This window comes from Panthera tigris, chromosome D2 (genome assembly GCF_018350195.1).
Source record: "Panthera tigris isolate Pti1 chromosome D2, P.tigris_Pti1_mat1.1, whole genome shotgun sequence".
Classification (NCBI taxonomy): domain Eukaryota; kingdom Metazoa; phylum Chordata; class Mammalia; order Carnivora; family Felidae; genus Panthera; species Panthera tigris.
Window position 1 is genome coordinate 53722313 of NC_056670.1, and position 19162 is coordinate 53741474.

At 35.3% G+C, this 19162-nt stretch overlaps 1 protein-coding gene across 6 annotated transcripts in view; it reads left to right on the forward strand.

Annotated features, from left to right (window-relative positions):
- The window catches only part of TBC1D12 (TBC1 domain family member 12), a 98232-nt gene that overhangs the window by 64048 nt on the left and 15022 nt on the right, over nt 1-19162 (forward strand). For all 6 annotated transcript variants that reach the window (XR_006209017.1, XM_042960214.1, XM_042960217.1 and 3 more), the window contains 4 exons: nt 7274-7356; nt 10642-10759; nt 11955-12061; nt 17346-17426. Coding sequence is in view for 5 of the 6 variants with exons in the window: in XM_042960214.1 (XP_042816148.1) it covers nt 7274-7356; nt 10642-10759; nt 11955-12061; nt 17346-17426 (389 nt within the window). In the remaining variant the exon portion in view is untranslated. The remainder of the gene's footprint in view (nt 1-7273; nt 7357-10641; nt 10760-11954; nt 12062-17345; nt 17427-19162) is intronic.

Here is a 19162-nt window from a genome sequence, read left to right on the forward strand (position 1 = left end):
AGAAATTCTTAAAGGTGCAAGTAAAAGGTGACAAAAAAGTAAAGTATAAGGGCACCTGGGTGACTCAGTCGTTAAGCATCTGACTTCAACTCAGGTCATGATCTTACAGTTCTTGAGTTTGAACCCCCCATGAGGCTGTCTGCTGTCTGTGTGGAGCCAGCTTCCCATCCTCTGTCTCCCTCTTTTTGCTCTTCCCCTGCTTTTTCACATTCTCTGTCTCAAAAATAAATAAACATCAAAAAAAATTTTTTTTGATATAGGTTTTTATGTGATAGCTTTGAAAAGCAGCAAATGTTCTTACCGTGTTTTTTAGCATGATCCACTATCTTAGATATTCATTAATGGTTTCTTCTCTTGACCACCTAACTAATTGACATTTTTCTAAGGGACAATAGTAAACCATATCTTTTTCTTAGAGTGCCTAAGAGTACTGAATGAGGTGCTTAGTATTTCCTGGTTGATTTTATTCACTCAGCCTTTGATTTTCAAGACTGAAGAATCCTATTTTTTTAATTAGTTCCCTAGGCAAATGACTGCAAAATTAGTGATTTTTTTTTGGAAGAAAAAAAACACAAAAAAACAAGTCTGTGTATGTATTTGTTTTTATGTTTTATTCATTCACTGTCTAGTTTAGGGTACTAAAAATTCTGGTCTTCCTCAAAGTATCAAAGATTGGTTAGGACGTTTACCATATGGACTCTTCATGTTTGGACCATTGAATTTGTACTCTGTTCTATGTACCAAGGTTTTTGCATTTATGATGATTGGAAGAAGGGGATACCAAGACTTATAATAATTAATAAGCCAATTATTATTTATTTACTATTTTGTGTTGGAGTACATATATAAGTACTCATTTTCAAAAAACTGAAATCACAATAGAAAAACCTGACATAGGACTATCTGAAAAGTTCTGTTTCCTGAACAGTGTTTAACTCCTTCCTGCAAATTATTTCATGCTAAGACTGACGTACTTATGACTGGCACAAATAAAGCTATCTGTTTGCCTCTTCTCGAAATCTTTCAGGACTAGGTCAACATAGTTTGGGGAGTTATCTGGAAAAACCAAGGTGTGAGTGTCAGTGAAACAATAATGCATATAAAGGGACTGTGCTCTTTTTATTAATTAGGCCTTTATAATCATGGTTTTGAGGCATAGTTCTGTGTTTACTTAAAATCTGTGATCTTTGTGCTTATTCAAATTTAGATCCGTTCCCTTACATAAATGACCTGGATGGCAAATTACCGTTCCTTCTTTTTCTAGAGTCTAGACCTAGAATCTCCATTATGGTAACAACTAGGCACAGGTGGCTATCTAAATTTAAATTTAATTAATTAAAGTTAAATAAAATAGAAAAGTCATTCCCTCAGGCACACTAGTCACATTTCAGGTGCTCAGTAGCTACATGCGGCTAGTGGCTACTACATTTTAACAGCACGAAAGAACATTTTTATCATTGCAGCAAGGGTTAGTACTGGTCTAAGCCATGTGGAGGGACTGTAAAGTTGTGCAGAGGAGAGATCTGTTTAATTTTTTTTTTTTTAACGTTTATTTATTTTTGAGACAGAGAGAGACAGAGCGTGAACAGGGGAGGGGCAGAGAGAGAGGGAGACAGAGAATCCGAAACAGGCTCCAGGCTCTGAGCTGTCAGCACAGAGCCCGACGCGGGGCTCGAACTCACAGACCGCGAGATCATGACCTAGCTGAAGTCGGACACTTAACCGACCGAGCCACCCAGGCGCCCCGAGAGATCTGTTTAGATCTAATTCCACTTTCTCAGTAAATAGAAGAACAGATCCCCCAAGTTGTGCCCTTAAGTCTAAGCTAGTCTTTTATTGAGACTTATGGAAAAGAAATAAGAAAGAATGAAGTGCAAAAAGCATTAAGATTCATACCAGGAGCAGCAGGCAGCATTGTAACTGAAGGGAATGATCAAGCCTTTTCGGTGGAAAATAGTAGTAACTGGTGAGATATCTTAAGAGTAGATTTGTAGTTCAAAAACTGGAAATGAAATTTGAATTAAGCTGTTTCTCCCCTGGTAAAATAAAAAATCTCTAAAGGTAGATAAAACAATTTTCTGTTATCTTAAGAGTTCGGAGTCCAATCAGGAAAAACAGACAACCAGGACAGTAATTTCAAGAAGAAAGACTTTAATAGAGTAATTTATTACTCTTAATTTATTATTAAGGTTGTTAGAAGGGCTAGAAAAGGAAAAGAAGGGGATATGAGGTCAAAAGATTAACAGCTTCAGAAAAGCACTTACAGTCTGGGCTGGAGGAGCAAAAGAGAAGACAGTATTACTGAGTCCAGGATCACTGTTTACTTGAAAACTAGATTTATGTTTGGCTTTTTTCTCTTTTTTTCTGTGGTCTCATTTTCATCACAATAAATAAGCTTTTTATTTTCTTTATATAGTAATAACATCTGAAACTTGGACAGCATGAAATCCATTCTTTTGTGGTATCAAACTATATCCAGAGAGATAGGATAGTTTGTAAAAGGAAATGAGAGACTCTTAATGGCTGGGTTTGGGCTTGACAGTTGGTTAGGACCTGGGTGAGAAGCAGCTTTGGACAACTTCAGTTTGTAAGGTTTAAGGGTAGGCAATACTAGGAATCATAAGGTTTTTTGTTTTTAAAGTTGATTTACTTATTTTGAGAGAGAGTGAACACAAGCAGGGGAGGGGCAGAGAGAGAAAATCCCAAGCATGCTCCCCACCGTCAGTGTGGAGCCCACTGCGGGGCTTGAACCCACAAACTGCGAGATCATGACCTGAGCCAAAACCCAAGAGTTGCCCAGGCTCCCCAGAATCATAAGGTTAATTAATCTAGTGTAAGGGCTAAACTCAATGGATTTTGAAAGTGGTTGGAGTCAGGTGAAGTTTGTAATGGTCCCTGCCCTTTAGAGCATTATTATTGTGTAACTGGTGTATCACTCAGCAATTACATTCAACTACAAATAAGAGACTCCCCCATATAGTGGCCTAAACACATAAGGATTTATTCCCTCATATATACATGGCCCAGAGTTGGGCAGTTCAGAGCTAGTCTGGTGTCTCCATGCATCGAGTACCCAGGTTCATGTCTTTCTGCTGCACCACCTTCAGCAAGTGACTTCACTCTCATGCTGACTTTGGGCTTGCAATTGGAACAAAAGTGGTCGGAATAAAAGGCCTCTTGCAGCTGAGTCAACTTTCCTTTTTGGAAGTCTTCCAAGAGATTCCACAGTCCCTTTTCTTTAAATCTTATTAGAAACAATTCTGTGTTTAAAGCTAGATGCTAAGGAAGTGGAGAAATTTGTCTTTTATTATAGGATGGCAATCAAGGTTCTATTTTTTTTTTTTTGGCCTTTTTTGGATAAAATATTCTGTTGACCTTTAATTTCATCTATTATTGATGAATTGCCTATATTTTTAATATTAGTAGTTCTCTATAGTTTATATATCTTAACTCTTCATGGACTACCTTCAAGTAATATTATACTATCTCACATATATAAGAACATTACAGTACTATTACTTCCACTGTACATGTTATAAACCCCATGTATTAGGGTTCTCCAGAGAAGTGGAAACCCCATGTATTAAGGTTCTTATTTTTATATATCCTATTTGTATATAAGGAGATTTATTAGAAGGAAGTGGCTGTCATGAATTTAGAGACTGAGAAGTCTGAAGATCTGTAGTCAGCAAGCTCTGGACCCAGGAGAGCTGATGTTCCAGTTCCAGTTCAAGTCCTAAGGCTGAGAAATAGGAAAGCTGATAATGTAATTTCCAGTTCAAGTCCCAAGTCAGGAGAAGACTTATATCCCAGCTCAAAGACAGGCAAGCAGGCAGAGAGAGAGAGAGAGAAAGTTTGATACACAAAACTAACAATCACACCCTCCATACATTTTTATTATTTTTTTCTTTAAACCTTCTTTTATCTTCTAAGAAGTTATGTAACTAGATTTCCATCTGGTATTATTTCCTTCTACTGCGTGTTCTTTTAACACTTTTTGTAGTACTGGTCTGCTGTCTGAATTCTTTTATTTTCTGAAAGCTATTAAGATTTTTCTTTATCTCTGCTTTTCATGAATTTGATGATATGCTTTGGTGTGGTTTTCCTCATATTCCTTCTCTTTGAGGTTCATTGAAACTAACGTGTCTGCATTTGTAATTTTGTATCAACTTTGGGAAAATTGTAGCCTTTATTTTTCAACTATTTCTTGTCTGCCTTCTCTCCCCTTTTTTCTGAGTCAATTAAACATGTATTATGTTTCTTGATATTCATATCCCACAACTCAGGCTATTTTGAGGGGATTGACAAGGGGTATTTTTTTCTCTTTGTATTTCATTTTGTATAGCTTTCTATTCTATTTTAAAGCTCACATTTTTTCCCCCTGCAATTTGTAATCTCCTGTCAGTCCCACCTTTTGTGTTTTTCAGTTTAGAAATTGTACTTTTCGGGGCACCTGGGTGGCTTAGTTGAAGCATCTGACTCTTGATTTTGGCACAGGTCATGATCTCATGGTTCATGGGGTCAAGCCCCACATCAGCAGAAGCCTGCTTGGGATTCTTTCCCTCTCCCTCTCTCCCTGCCCCTCCCCTGCTTGTGCACGTATCATGTGCACGCTGTCTCTCTCTCAAAATAAATAAACATTTTTAAAAAATTGTACTTTTCATCTGTAGAACTTTGATTTGGATCTTGAGCTTTTCTTATTGTGTTCTCCCTCTACCTCCTTGAGTATATTTATTACAGCAGTTTTATCATCCTTGAGGTATAATCTTGTCTAACACTTCTGCACTATATCTATTGATTATTTTCTTCAGTATAAATTGTATTTTCCTGCTTCTTTGCTTCCAGGTAATTTTTATTGGATACTAGATTTTGTGACTTTACATAGTTGGACGCTGGACTTTTTGTATTCCTTTAAATATTTTTTGACTTTAGTCTGGTACCAAGTTCCTTGGAGTTGGTTTGTCCCTTTTAATCTAATCATTATTAGAGTGGTTCCAGAACAGCCTTTAGTTTAGGGCTAGTATCCTTACTACTGAACCAATACCCTAATGATTCCACTTGATACCCTATCTGTTAGGACGACTTTCCACTCTGTCTGGCTCATTGTAATCTTTGAGGATGTTCTACCTATTCCTTTCTAGTATTTCTTACCTTGGATACCATAGTTTAATCACACACCTGCATAAATAGTACTCAGCCAGAAATTTGAGAGGACTCCTCTGTAGCTCCCTTCCTGGAAAATTCATACTCTTTGCTTCCAAACTCTGTTTCCTCAACTCAGCAAGACTAATGGATTTTGGGTACTTCCTTCCAGCACTGAGACCTGAAAGTCCCAAGCCGTATGCTTAGGCATTTGCAGAGTTTTTCTCATAAGGATCACCGTCTTGTGCTGCTTATTGTCCAACGTCTAAAAACTATTGCTTAGCATATTCTCTTCATTGTTCTAATTAAGGCAAGAGAGTAACCCTGGTCCCTCTTATTCCATTATGGCCTGAAGAAGTCTTAACCATATTCCTCTCTGTTACAACTACTGGAGGAATCTATCTTGACAAGAGAGGAAGAGGCAAAACGTTTAATTTGAAAGTTTGTCACATATCTTTCCCCACCCTAGCCTATTGAAAATAATTCAAAGAGTGCCTGGGTGGCTCAGTTGGTTAAGCATCTGACTTCAGCTCAGGTCATGATCTCACGGTTTATGAGTTTAAGCCCTGCATTGGGCTCTCTGCTGTCAGCATGGAGCCCACTTTGGATCCTCTGTCCCCTTCTCTTTCTGCAACACCCCCCCCCCCAACTGTGCTGTCTCTGTCTCTCTGCAAATAAATAAACTTAAAAAAAAATTTAAAAAATTGAGGGACATCTGACTAGCTTAGTCATAGAGCATGCAACTCTTCAACCTCAGGGTTGTGAGTTCAAGCCCCACATTGGGCATGGAGACTTCTTAAAAAACATTTTTAAATAAAATAAATGAATGAATAATTAAAAAAACATTTTAAAAACCGGACTCCTCAAATTGGACATTATTATGATATATTAGGATATTTGGTAATATTTAAATGTATTTCTTTTGCTTAGTCATGTATGTAAGTCACCTACTCTGTGAAGTAGGTGAAGCCATTAATTTTAAAGCCAAAATATAGTATATGCAAGTGATTAAGTGATTATCAAATTTGTAGTTACAATGTTATCCTAAAACTCTGAAGTAGAAACCAATTTGTTATAAAAGTATACCTGCACTTACCATATGACCCAAGAATTCCATTACTAGGTATTTACCCAAGAGAAATGAAAGCAGATACCCATACAAAGACTTGAAGTGAATATTTATAGTAGCTTTATCCATAGGCCCTCAACTGGAAATAATCTAAATGCTTATCCACATGGATAAATAGAACACTACTGACCAGTTAAAAGGAATACATTACTAGTATGCAGAATAACATGGATGAGTTTCAAAAGTATGCTCAGTAAAAGAAGCCAGAACAAAAGAATCTATATGAAATTATTTAAAAGGCAACCAGCTAATGTACAGAGATAGGAATAGAGATATGATTGCCTAAGGTGGGTAAGTGTTGAGTGCAAAGGGGACATAAGGAAACTTTGTAGAATGATGGGACTGTTTTGTATCTTGATTGATATGTTGGTTGCACAGGTATATATACATTTGGGTTTTTTTTTTTTTTAAGTTTTTATTTATTTTGAGAGAGAGAGAGAGAACATGAGCAGGGGAGCAGCACAGAGAGAGAGGGAGAGAGAGAATCCCAAGCAGGCTCTGTACTGTCAGCACAGAGCCTGATGCAGGGCTCAAACCCATGAACCGTGAGATCATGACCTGAGCTGAAACCAAGAGTAGGATGCTTGTTGACTGAGCCACCCAGGTGCTCCTATATACATTTGTTAAAACTCGCCAAACTGTGTTCTTGAAAATATATTGTCATTTTATTGTATGAAAATTATACCTCAAAAAATTGACTAAAAAAAACCCTGGTAAGTGAGCTTAATCACTTAACTTAGAAATATTGTCTGAAATCTGACATATTTAAATAATTATAAACATGTATACATAGAACATAAAAAAACATTTATATAACAAATATTAGCAATTTGGATTCTGATGCTTTTCTAAAATGCAGAGGTGTTTTCAACCTTTTACTTCTTTAAGGTATGAAATGAAAAGGTTAAGTTAGAAATTCTTTGTATTTGGCTATAAAAAGGAAGAAGTTAATACATTTAAAAGTTAATCTTTTAAAATTGACTTAAAACCTTTTTTTTCCAGAAATCTTCCTGCCAAATCTGTGGAAGAAGCTTTACGTCACCGACAAGAATATGATGAAATGGTGGCTGAGGCTAAAAAACGAGGTATAAATTTAACTCCAATCAGTGTATTTAATTTACTGATGTCAGTAGGAAGCTAACCTGTTGGTTAATTTCAACAGGAAGGTGGATGATGGGATTGATCAAATTCATCTTTTTTTTTTTTTTTTAATTTTTTTTTTTTAACGTTTATTTTTGAGACAGAGAGAGACAGAGCATGAATGGGGGAGGGTCAGAGAGAGAGAGGGAGACACAGAATCTGAAACAGGCTCCAGGCTCTGAGCAGTCAGCACAGAGCCCGACACGGGGCTCGAACTCATGGACCGCGAGATCGTGACCTGAGCTGAAGTCGGACGCTTAACCAACTGAACCACCCAGGCGCCCCCAAATTCATCTTTAAGATAATGCTGTTTTCTTATTTTTTTAACTAAATCTGTTCTCAAAAATGTCTTACTTTTCTGCCAGTACTTTAACTGAGGAGAAAGGCAGCAGACTATCTATGAGGGTTCTTGGACAACGATTATTTTAACTTATGAATGGCAACGATATGAATTTATTTCATGAAATTCACTTCTTTTATAGTTTTTAAGCTTTTGGTATTTTATAATTTTAATAATTTGTAACACCTTCCTGTATGACTTTGAGAATATGATTTGAAATTAGAATTTGCTTTTGTGACTTAATGTAGTCTTTCTAGAATCCCAGTTGTGTCATTTGGACAGGCACATGAATGTATACTGTGGTGTATAAATTCACACCTTTAGGGGCACGCGGGTGGCTCATTCGGTTGAGCTTCCGACTTAAGCTCCGGGCATGATCTCACAGTTTGTGGGTTGGAGTCCTGCCTCAGGCTCTGTGCTGACAGCTCGGAGCTTGGAGCCTGCTTCAGATTCTGTGTCTCCCTCTCTCTCTGCCCTTCCCCGCTCGTGCTCTGTCTCTGTCTCTCAAAAATAAATAAAAATGTTTAAAAAAATTAAAAATAAATTCACACCTTTATTTATTCATTCTCTCCTCCAGCCAAAAAGTAGAACATAAGGATAATTTAACAGTATTTATTTGCTAAGCACTGTTAGTTCAGGGTACATTTTTAGAAAAGATATTATACAGCCATAAGTATTTTTTGATATGTGCCTTTTAGCAGCTGATTTTTTTCTTTGATCTTAAGTTAATGGAATACTATAATATACTGTAATAGGATACAGTTCTATTTAATGGCACTATTTTGGAAATGAGGTTAATTTTTTAATGTTATAAGAAACCTATAAGGCAGTTATATCTTTGTAAAAGCCCTAATCATTTATACATTGGATAAATTTATTTTATTTGAAATATTCCCAACATACCCAACACATTTTAATTGACTCTGAACTTTGACCTCACTAGTTGATTAATATTTAAGAGAGTTATTGATAAATACACAATCCTACAATGTGATATGATAGAAATAACATTAAATTGGGAAATCAGAGGGTAACAGCTTTAATCCTATTTGATACTACTTGGATATGATGGTAAATAAACCTAATGTTAGTTTCCTCAAATCTGTGAAGTGCGGGATTCAGGTTGACTGGATTTAGGCTTTCAAGTGTTCTGTCCACACTTTTGTTTTAAAAGCAGTGAAACTCTCTCCAAAGAAAAGTTATATAGAATATGAATGCATATGACAAGGTAAAGAAAGTAGAGCTGGTTACTTGGCCTCCCACTTGCCCCTTAAGATGATTTCTGAGGCATTTGTGAAACACAATTAGTAAACATTTTGGCTAGCTGATCTCTGAAGTTCTAACTGGTTCTAAAATTATATATAACTATAAACAAATAAATATACAAAACATCATATATAATTATATATTATATTAATATGCTCATATATTAATATAGTATATATAATATGCTAAAACATACATTATATATTAATATGACATGTTATATATAATTTTATAAAATTATAATTGTAACATAATATATAACATAGTAAAGTATATACATAATTTATAATTTTTTTAAATGTTTTTTTATTTTTGAGAGATAGTGTGTGAGCAGGGGAGGGGCAGAGTGAGAGGGAGACACAGAATCCCAAGCAGGGTCCAGGTTCTAAGCTGTCAGCACAGAGCCTCATGGGGGGCCTGAACCTACAAACTGCGAGATCATGACCTGAGCCAAAGTCGGATGCTCAACTGAGTCACCCAGGTTCCCCTACATAATTATCTTATATATTTTGTGTACCACTTCTTTTTTTGAGGCATCTCTTGTTTCAGAATTGTGATTTCTGATTTTTGTTATGTATATTATAACAATATATATAATTACAACAAATACAAATAATTGTGTGTTATATATATAATTATGTATATATTGATCACTTCTTTTTTTCAGGCATCTCTTGTTTCAGAATTATGACTTCTGACTTTCAGAGGGGTGTTGTATATGTGTATATATTAGGGTTTTTTAATTTCAATCTAATTAGTAAAGCAAGACATCATGCTAGACAGGGTTAAGTGTAATAATGTCACTGGCAGAATTATTTTTTAATGTCATGTGCTTTTATCTAAGGAAATTCATAAATCCCTTCCTTATATGAAAAAAAGGGTATTGGTTAACTGCTCACAGTTGTTTAGGTTTTACATAGTTAATTCATGACAAATTTTGGTTTGTTTATTAAGTATAAATAGAATATGTGACATAGTAATCTATTTTTCTGGCCCTTTGTTCTGTTTACCTAAAAAAAAATTTTTTTTGCATTTATTTATTTTTGAGAGACAGAGACAGAGCACAAGTAGGGGAGGGGGCAGAGAGAAGGAGACACAGAATTTGAGGCAGGCTCCAGGCTCCAGGCTCCAGGCTCCCAGCACAGAGCCCAACGCGGGGCTCAAACTCACAAACAGTGAGATCATGACCTGAGCCGAAGTCGGATGCCCAACCGACTGAGCCACCCAGGCGCCCTGAGTTCCATTTACTTTTTTAGAAGAGGAGATGTAGGGGCACCTGGGTGACTCAGTCAGAAGAGCATGTGACTTGATCTTGGGGTTGTGAGTTTGAGGCCCACATTGGGCACAGAGATTACTAAAAATGAAAACAATAAGCTAAAAAAGAAACAAACTTAGAATAGGAGGTGTTACTTTAAAATTACATTAATCAAGTTTATTTTCTTTCTATTTTTCCCCTGCTTCGTTTATTCCCTCTTTCCCCTTCTTCCTTCCCTCCTTTCTTCTTTCCTTCTTGTTATCAGAATATTCTTTATGAGAAAGCTTATATTTTAGACTTAGGTAGAAGGAAAAGGGCATCATGATCTAGCTTTTTTGTATTGAAATAATTTTTACTTGTTTAAAACAGAAATTAAAGAAGCCTATAAAAGGAAAAAAATAATGAAAGAACGATTTAAACAGGAAGAAAATATCGCAAGTGCAATGGTAATTTGGATCAATGAAATACTGCCCAATTGGGAAGTAATGTAAGTAAGCAGACTTTTCCTCAATTCAAGTCTGTCTCCAAAGATCTCATGTTTCTAGTTCTCTATTTTTAGTATTTCCAACATGTGTCTTATGCTTTGGCTAAATTATACCTATGTATAAATTTTATACATCCTTCAATCTCTTAATATCTACTTCCCTTACTGACCACCCTTTCTATGCCTGTCAGAATCTTACCTTTCCTTTGAGGATATTCATCTGAAATGCTAGTTGATCCATGAAAATTTAATTTCCTCAGTTACCATATTTTCTTAATTCTAACATATCTGCTGCAAGGTGCATTATTGATGTAATAGCAGGTTTTGCAAAGAAAATACTAAATCTGTAATTCATTGTAAGATGCATTTGTTAAATGTTAAATATTAAAGTGATTTTTAATATACCTCTCTCATAATCATAAATACGCTATATATGATCTTTCCTTTTTCTAATGTCCCATTATACTTTGAGGCTAATATACTTCTTGCTTTACTTTGCCTTTTATTTTCCGATAATATTTTTGTATATGCCTTATATTCCCTCTAGACTGGAGGGTAGGAGATGTGTTCTGCAGTGTAGGATACGCATTGGGAATTTGTTGAATATTGATACATTGTGACAGGTATCAAATTAGGCTCTTTACATAAGTAATCACATTTGATTCTTACAACCTTTACTCCCATTTATCTTCTAGAGAAGCTCAAGGTTAGGTTAAGTGATTTGCCCAAGGTTATACAATTAATGAATAGTTAAACCAGATTTGAACTCCCGTCCATCTGACTCTAAAGCCCACTCTCTTTCAGCAGACACACTGCCTCTCAAAGACAAGGGCCTTACCCATAATAAATACCTTGTGATTTTTTTTTTTGGTACTGAGTTGACAGAAGATTTTTATGTTCCTTTATCCTGTTTTTCATGACTGTCCACCTATTTCTGATTCTCTCATTATACCCTATAAGTGGCAGCTGTAGAAGGCAGCTCCCTTTAAATTACTATTGTCCTTCTGTAGGGTACCATATATTTTTTAGACTTCTGTTGCCTACAAGCATGAACCTCACGGAAAGAATGCATCACATGCTTAACTATGTTCTTAAAAATCATTCAGTCACTTGGCCATAGACTAGCTAAACCATCATGCAACTAGTGTTTTTGGTATAAAAAGTAACTGTGTCCTTTTTTCTCCCCCTTTAATTCTAGGCGTAGTACAAGAAGAGTTCGAGAATTGTGGTGGCAGGGATTGCCCCCTAGTGTTCGTGGGAAAGTTTGGAGTCTAGCTGTAGGAAATGAACTAAATATCACTCCTGGTTTGTATTCTATATTCAGTTACTCCCACACATGAAAACAGCCATCTCCAGAATTATAAAACAGATTAGTAGATTGGCCATTTAAAAAGGCATTACCATATATAATGTCATTTTAGAGCATGTTTCATTCCCACTCTCTCCAAAACCTGGTATGATTTAATGAGTAAGTTATTATATAAATAAGGTTTGTGGGTTTTCCTTTAGTTTACAACCATCAGTAATATTTTTGACATCCAGATATTTTCACTGCAGGTAACTTCTAGGATTCTAGGTAGTGGTGGATATAGAAGTATATACAAAGAAAAATAGTGTAATTGTGGAAAGGTTTCCCTTTGTTAAAAAATATATATATATATATTGATAGAAGCCTAGAAATTTCTTTTCCTACATCTCTACCCAAACCAGTCCTTTTGGATTTTTTTATTTGAAAATTTCCAAATTTAAAAAACAAAATAAGACTCGCAAGGAACTGTTTTATTTTCTTATGTTTCTTAAAACCTTAAAGGATAGAAGTAAAAGGTAAAGTGGTTTCGATGCAGCAAAAAATATAAAATTAGGATAATATCAAATAGAGGAAAATGTTAAATAGTTAATAATAAAAGGTACTAAATAGGTCTGAGTGATAACGTGGACAGTGGCACCATAGAAAGACTTGGGGGCTCTGGTATAATAACGGAAATAATATATTGTTACTGTTACTTTAAAATTTTTATATATCAATTTTTTTTAAGTCAAGCAATAGTAAGGTACAAACTGTATGCTTCTTCCCTCTCTTCTACCCAAACTCCTGCTTTTGATCCTACCAGATCTTTTTTCTGTGCTCGTAAAAAAAGTGTGCCTCAACATACAATTTTTTTAAATTTTTTTTTACATTTATTTATTTTTTGAAAGACATAGACAGAGCACAAGTTGGGGAGGGGCAGAGAGAGGAGTCACATAATCCGAAGCAGGCTCCAGGCTCCAAGCTGTCAGCACAGAGCCCAACGCGGGACTCGAACTCACAAACCGTGAGATCATGACCTGAGCCGAAGTCAGACGCTTAACCGACTGAGCCACCCAGGCGCCCCGAAATATGATAATTTTTAAAGCTTCTCTTTTTCTTTTCTTTTTATTCCCACAAAAAGGAATTTATGCCATCAGCTTATTCTGTGGCTTATTTTTTTCACACTTTAATCTGTCTTGAGCACTATATATAAGTGTACCTTATACATACTGTAGCTGCACTGTAGTCCACAGTTTGGTTGTACTGTGACTTACTTAATCATTTTCTTAGTGATAGCCAAATCAATGACATGTATGTTAAAAGAGCAATCAAGGTACTGTTTCTTACCTCTCAAAAGTGATTAAAATGAATGAGAATTACTGACATAGGGGATGACTGATAATACTATAGAAACGTTTATTAAAAGCCTCAAAAAATAACCTTTGACCTATTTATTCTAGTTCTAAACAATAAGAACATTATCAGGATTGAGTGCAAAAGCTTTTCTACAATGATGCCCATTGTAGCAAATCAGTGTTGTATATATAACTGGACAGATTAATAACAAAAATCTAAATATTTATCTTTAGTCTTCATAGTGATGCCAACTTTGAGTGGCATGATTGTGAATGATTTTTAGCACTGATTTTCACAAATATCCCATAATGAAGATGTTATTTTAACCAGACCTTTTTTTTTTTTAATTTAAAAATAGAATTTAAAGAAAGAATTAAGTGGGGTACCTGCTGGCTTAGTCAGTAGAGCATGCAACTCTTGATCTTGGGGTCATGAGTTCAAGCCCCACGTTGGGGATAGAGTTTACATTAACAATCAATCAATAAATATTTTTTTAATTTAGCTTAGAAAACGTTAGAGTCTACCTGACCTAACTGTTCCCCCCAAATAAAACAAAGGTTTGTTTTGCTCTCTGTGCTTGAAACAGATTAAAAGGAAATAATTTTACATTATTGTCAGAACTTTCAGTTAGATAATTAAAATCCTTGATATTAAGGATTGTTGGACATATTATAATTGTTTAAAGTCTTAAGACTCGGTTTTGTATACAGTTGAGGTGATAAAGTATTGGTGGCTATTTGAAATTTGGTTTTCAGTTTTGTTGAGAACTTTGGCTTTAGAATGTTAAGTATCTGATAGCTTCTACATTAAAATATTGGCTAGGTGGTATTAAACTTTTGTGATACTGTAATCAAAAAGTTCTTTTTTAAGCTCAAAATATAGTTAATAACATAACTAGGTTATTTCACAGTAATTTTAGATTTTCTCTACTAAATAATTATATATTCAGGAATAGAATAGGTAATCATTCTTTTTCTTTAGTGGTAGGAAGGAAGCTAAATTTCAGTTGAAGTAAATTTACTTTTGATAACTTTGTTTACTTTTAATGGCTCTAATAGTTTGAGTTTTTACCTGTTGCATTTGTTTTGATCATGAAATTTATAACCCCTGGAGAATAGTAAGTAAGAATAAAGGCTCTAAAGTCAGTCAGATGTGGTTCAAATCTTGGTTCCACTATATATTAGGTTTGTGACCTTGGGCAAATTATTTAACATCTAAGAGAATTAGTTTTCTTCATCTGTAAATGGAGGTAAGATTATTAACTATCTCAAAGGATTGTTCTAACAATTATTTGTGATAATGAAAAATATGAATATAAAATTACAGTGAAAGTGAATTTGCTGAGAGTATATGCAGACAGTATTATCATGGCCAGAAAATGAGAAAATTAAACATACACTGATCTCAAAGTATTCTCTATTCAAGTCCAATATACAACTGTAAGTCTGCTTCAGGTTCTACATTTGTAGATTCAGAGTAACATAAATAAGACCTGTGGAGTCAGGCATGGAATTGAACTGACATACAGGTCGTCTTCTTATAGATAAGCACTCTAAGTCTTCCCTGTAGAGATGTCCTTTGATGTTTTGAAATGCATTACCACATTTTTCTTATTGGATCAGTTTTGTGGCTTCCTAAGGTGATGATTTATTTGGTGAGCCTTTTTTCTTCCAAGGTAGTTTTAAAGTTTAAGTAGAATAGTGAAACTGGACCTGGCTTGGAATCAGCTTGAAACCAGAAATTGTGGACTTCAGTTTGGTACCTGATAACTGCAAAAAAAATTGTATATATAATTAAAAAATTATGTCTACCTCTTTAACCAAATTATTGATGGACTCAAATTTAGACTTTTAGAAATTTAGACTTTTTAAATTTAAAAAATTTTTTAAGTTTTATTATATTTTAGGTTTATTTAATTATTTTCGAGGCGGGGAGAGAGAAAGGGTGCATGAGGGGCAGAGACAAAGGGAGAGAAGGAGAATCCCAAGTAGGCTCTGCACCGTAAATGGAGAGCCTGGTGTGGGGCTCGAACTCAAGAACTGTGAAATCATGTCCTGAACTGAAGTCGAGTCAGACGCTCAACTGATTGAGTCACCCAGGCACCTGACTTTTTTTTTTTTTGGCACTTGACTTTTTTTTTTTTTTAATTTTTTTCTAAGCCATTAGTAGTAATGAAAAATAAACAGAAGGGAGAAGAGATCAAAATAGTAAGAGTCTATTTGAAATGTATGTAGTCAGTTTTTTTTTTTTTAATTTTTAATGTTTATTTATTTTTTGAGAGAGAAAGAGACAGAGCAGGAGCAGGGGAGGGGCACAGAGAGGGGGAGACAGAATCCGAAACAGGCTCCAGGCTCTGAGCTGTCAGCACAGAGCCTGACGCGGGGCTCGAACTCACAAACCGTGAGATCATGACCTGAGCCGAAGTCGGACGCCCAACCGACTGAGCCACCCAGGCACCCCATATGTAGTCAGTTTTTTATAATGATCTGATTCTTGGCAGTGTAAGAATACTTTTTATGGTATATACATTGGAATACTATGCAGTTGTTTAAAAAAAAAAAAAACTAAAGCAGATTTTATTCTACTAATGAAGAACAGCTTCGGATGTAATAAAGCAAGATGCAGATCAGTGCTGTAATATGTTGCCACACTTTTTTTTTAACAGGAAGATATATCTGTATATACATAATACATTCATATTTTCATCTTTAGAGTTCTGGTAAGCACAGTCACATCTGAGGGAAGGAAATATATTTTTCATTCTATACTGTTTTATACTACTTGAATTTTTAAAAAATTCTTAATTGAAGGGTGCCTCAGTTGGTTGAGTGTCCGACTTAGCTCTGGTCATGATCTCACAGTTCGTGAGTTCGAGCCCCATGTTGGGCTCTGTGCTGACGGCTCAGAGCCTGGAGCCTGCTTCAGATTCTGTGTCTCCCTTTCTCTCTGCCCCTCCCCTGCTCACGCTCTGTCTCTCCTTCAAAAATAAACATTAAAGAAAATTTTTTTTAGTTGTTCATTGTATTGCCTTTAAACAAACTTTTTATTTAAAAAGATCAATTGGAACAAAAAAGTGTTCTTGGTATTTTGGGCAATATATAAATGTTGGTGTTTGGTAAGAAATATTTTTTGCTATTCATTTGGCATTGAAATTTTCTGTTTTTGTGTAATTTAGAATATCAGCACAGAAAGTAAAGATAATTAAAATCTGAGAATTGAGAAAAAAAACTTGTTTCTTCTGTTCTTGAAGTTGGATAAGGTCCTGTGTATGGAAGCATAGAGTGGCAGTCTCAAAAAGTGATTAGTACTTAAAATGAAAAGATACGAGTAAGATTTTTGAATGCAAGCCCTCTGACCAAACTATGTGAAGTTTAGGTAGCTTTAGATAGTAATATCATAATGGAGAACCGGTTTCAAGAGAGAAGGAAAGCAAGAACTAACGTTTATTGACAGTCTACGAGGTGTCAGGAACTTTACAAAAATTATCTTGTTTAATCATCAGTATACCATGAGTAGGCATTCTCTTTCTCCAATTTACAGATGAAGAAAGCCAAGTTCCAGAGTGACAAAGTGACTTTCTTAAAGTCCCAAATACCACAGAGCTGGTATTTGAATCTAGGTCTGACTGACTCCAAAAATCATTTTTCTGCTATTCCATGATGATACTCCTTTAGCAAAAGTATTTCTTCCTGCCTCATACTTAAATTCTCTGTTGTAGCTATTTGGATGACGACTGTGCAGTATTGTTATTTTCTCTCTTTCCAGTTGTAGTAATAAATAGTTTTGGTAGAATCAGATACATCAGTGTGCCACACTTTTGATGCCTGCTATGTAAGGGAGACCTAAGCTATAATAAGATTTTTCTCTTTATTTTTAAGAATATAAATTAAAATATATGAATGTATTTTCCTACTATTTATTAATTTTTGTTTTGTTTTCCCCCAGAACTTTATGAAATCTTTCTCTCGAGAGCAAAAGAACGATGGAAAAGCTTTAGTGAAACAAGTTCAGAGAATGATACAGAAGGTGTGATTTTTTTTTTTTTTTAATACAAATTTCTGGGTGAAAATCCAGTCACTGAAGATACCAGTGTGATTTTTACCATGTGTCAGGAACTGTAGTAATTGCTTTACATACATTATCTTCTTTAATGTTAATAGCCCTTTAAGTAGGTGGTTATCCTGAATGGTATAAAAGGAAACTGAGGCTCAAAGTAGTTAATTTGTAAGCAGTGAATCTGTGATGTAAACCCAGGTTTTTGGACCTTGGAGCTCAGGATTTATTCACAGCAGTAAGACTAATGGGGTGAAGTATTTTTAAGCTAACTCTTAACTTAAAGATAGATGGTCTTCAGGGTGCCTAGGTGACTCAGTGGGTTAGGTGTCCAACTTCAGCTCAGGTCATGCAATCATTGTTCATGGGTTTGAGCCCCACGTCAGGCACTGTGCTGACAGCTTGGAGCCTGGAGCCTGCTTCAGTTTCTCCCTCCCTCCATCTCTCAAAAATAAACATTAAAAAATTAAAAAGATAGATGATCTTCATTCCTCACTTGTGACTTCCTGTCTCCTCACTCACTTTCACTCACTACCTAATTAATACATTATTTATAATTATTGTGCCATAGCCTTCGTTCATTTAACTTACAGACTTCATCTTTCCTTCCACTCTCATCAGTTTTTTTTCTAGTCATTTTGGAGAAAACAGGAGCACTTTTTTCCTGTTAACATTGTATATTAAATATAGGTAAGTTTAGTCAGCCATCTCTTCTCCTTGAATAATAGGGTGCTATTTGTCTGCCAGTCACTTTTCTTTCTATATTTGTTTTACTTCATAGAAAGCAAACACTTTTCTTTTGCCAGTAAAACTCTAAAAATGAGCATGGTTTAGAATAGAGAAATGGTATACATTACAGAGTGGTTTCCTGTGAGTATGTAAACAACTTTGTTAAATTCCTTGAGTACTATTTTAGAGGAATGAAAGAAGGGTGGGGAAAATTGACTAAAGAAGGTTAGAAAACTTGATTTTGAGAAAAGTTCACGTAAGTATTGTTCGAGACCTATTAGCTATGTCAGCTATTTGTGGGAAACTAGAAGTGCAAGAAAGGACAAGATGTTAGCGGCTTTATATTGGCATAGCCTTAGCTGTTTATAATTCTTTTTGAATTTATTTTTATGAAATATTGAAAATATAAGAATTAAAATTATAAGCATTTACTTTTGAGACATTTTGTCATGAGTAAGTGGTGAAAGTTGCACTTTCGTAGAAATTAATTGCATGTAAGTGAAGAATTGTTCCAGTAAGGAACAGTGTTCTGTTTAAATTACTGATTTCTCATCTCCTGTGCGTTTATAATTTACAGTTGCCATTTAACTTTTTTGGCCATTGTTTTTCAAATATTACTTCTGCCACATTGTTTCTCTCCTTTTTGGACTCCAATTATGTGTATGTTAGACCACTTCACAGTGCCCTACAAGTCTCATACACTTAAAAAAAAATTTTTTTTAATGTTCATTTATTTTTGAGAGACTGAGAGAGAGTGTGAGCCGGGGAGGGGCAGAGAGAGAGAGAAAGGGAGACCCAAATTTGAAGCAGGCTCCAGGCTGTGAGCTGTCAGCACAGAGCCCAACATGGCACTTGAACCCACAACTGTGAGATCATGACCTGAGCTGAACTCGGATGCTCAACCGACTGAACCACCCAGGAGCCCCAAGTCTTGTACACTTAAAAAAACATTGTTTTCCTTCTGTGCCTCAGTTTAGATG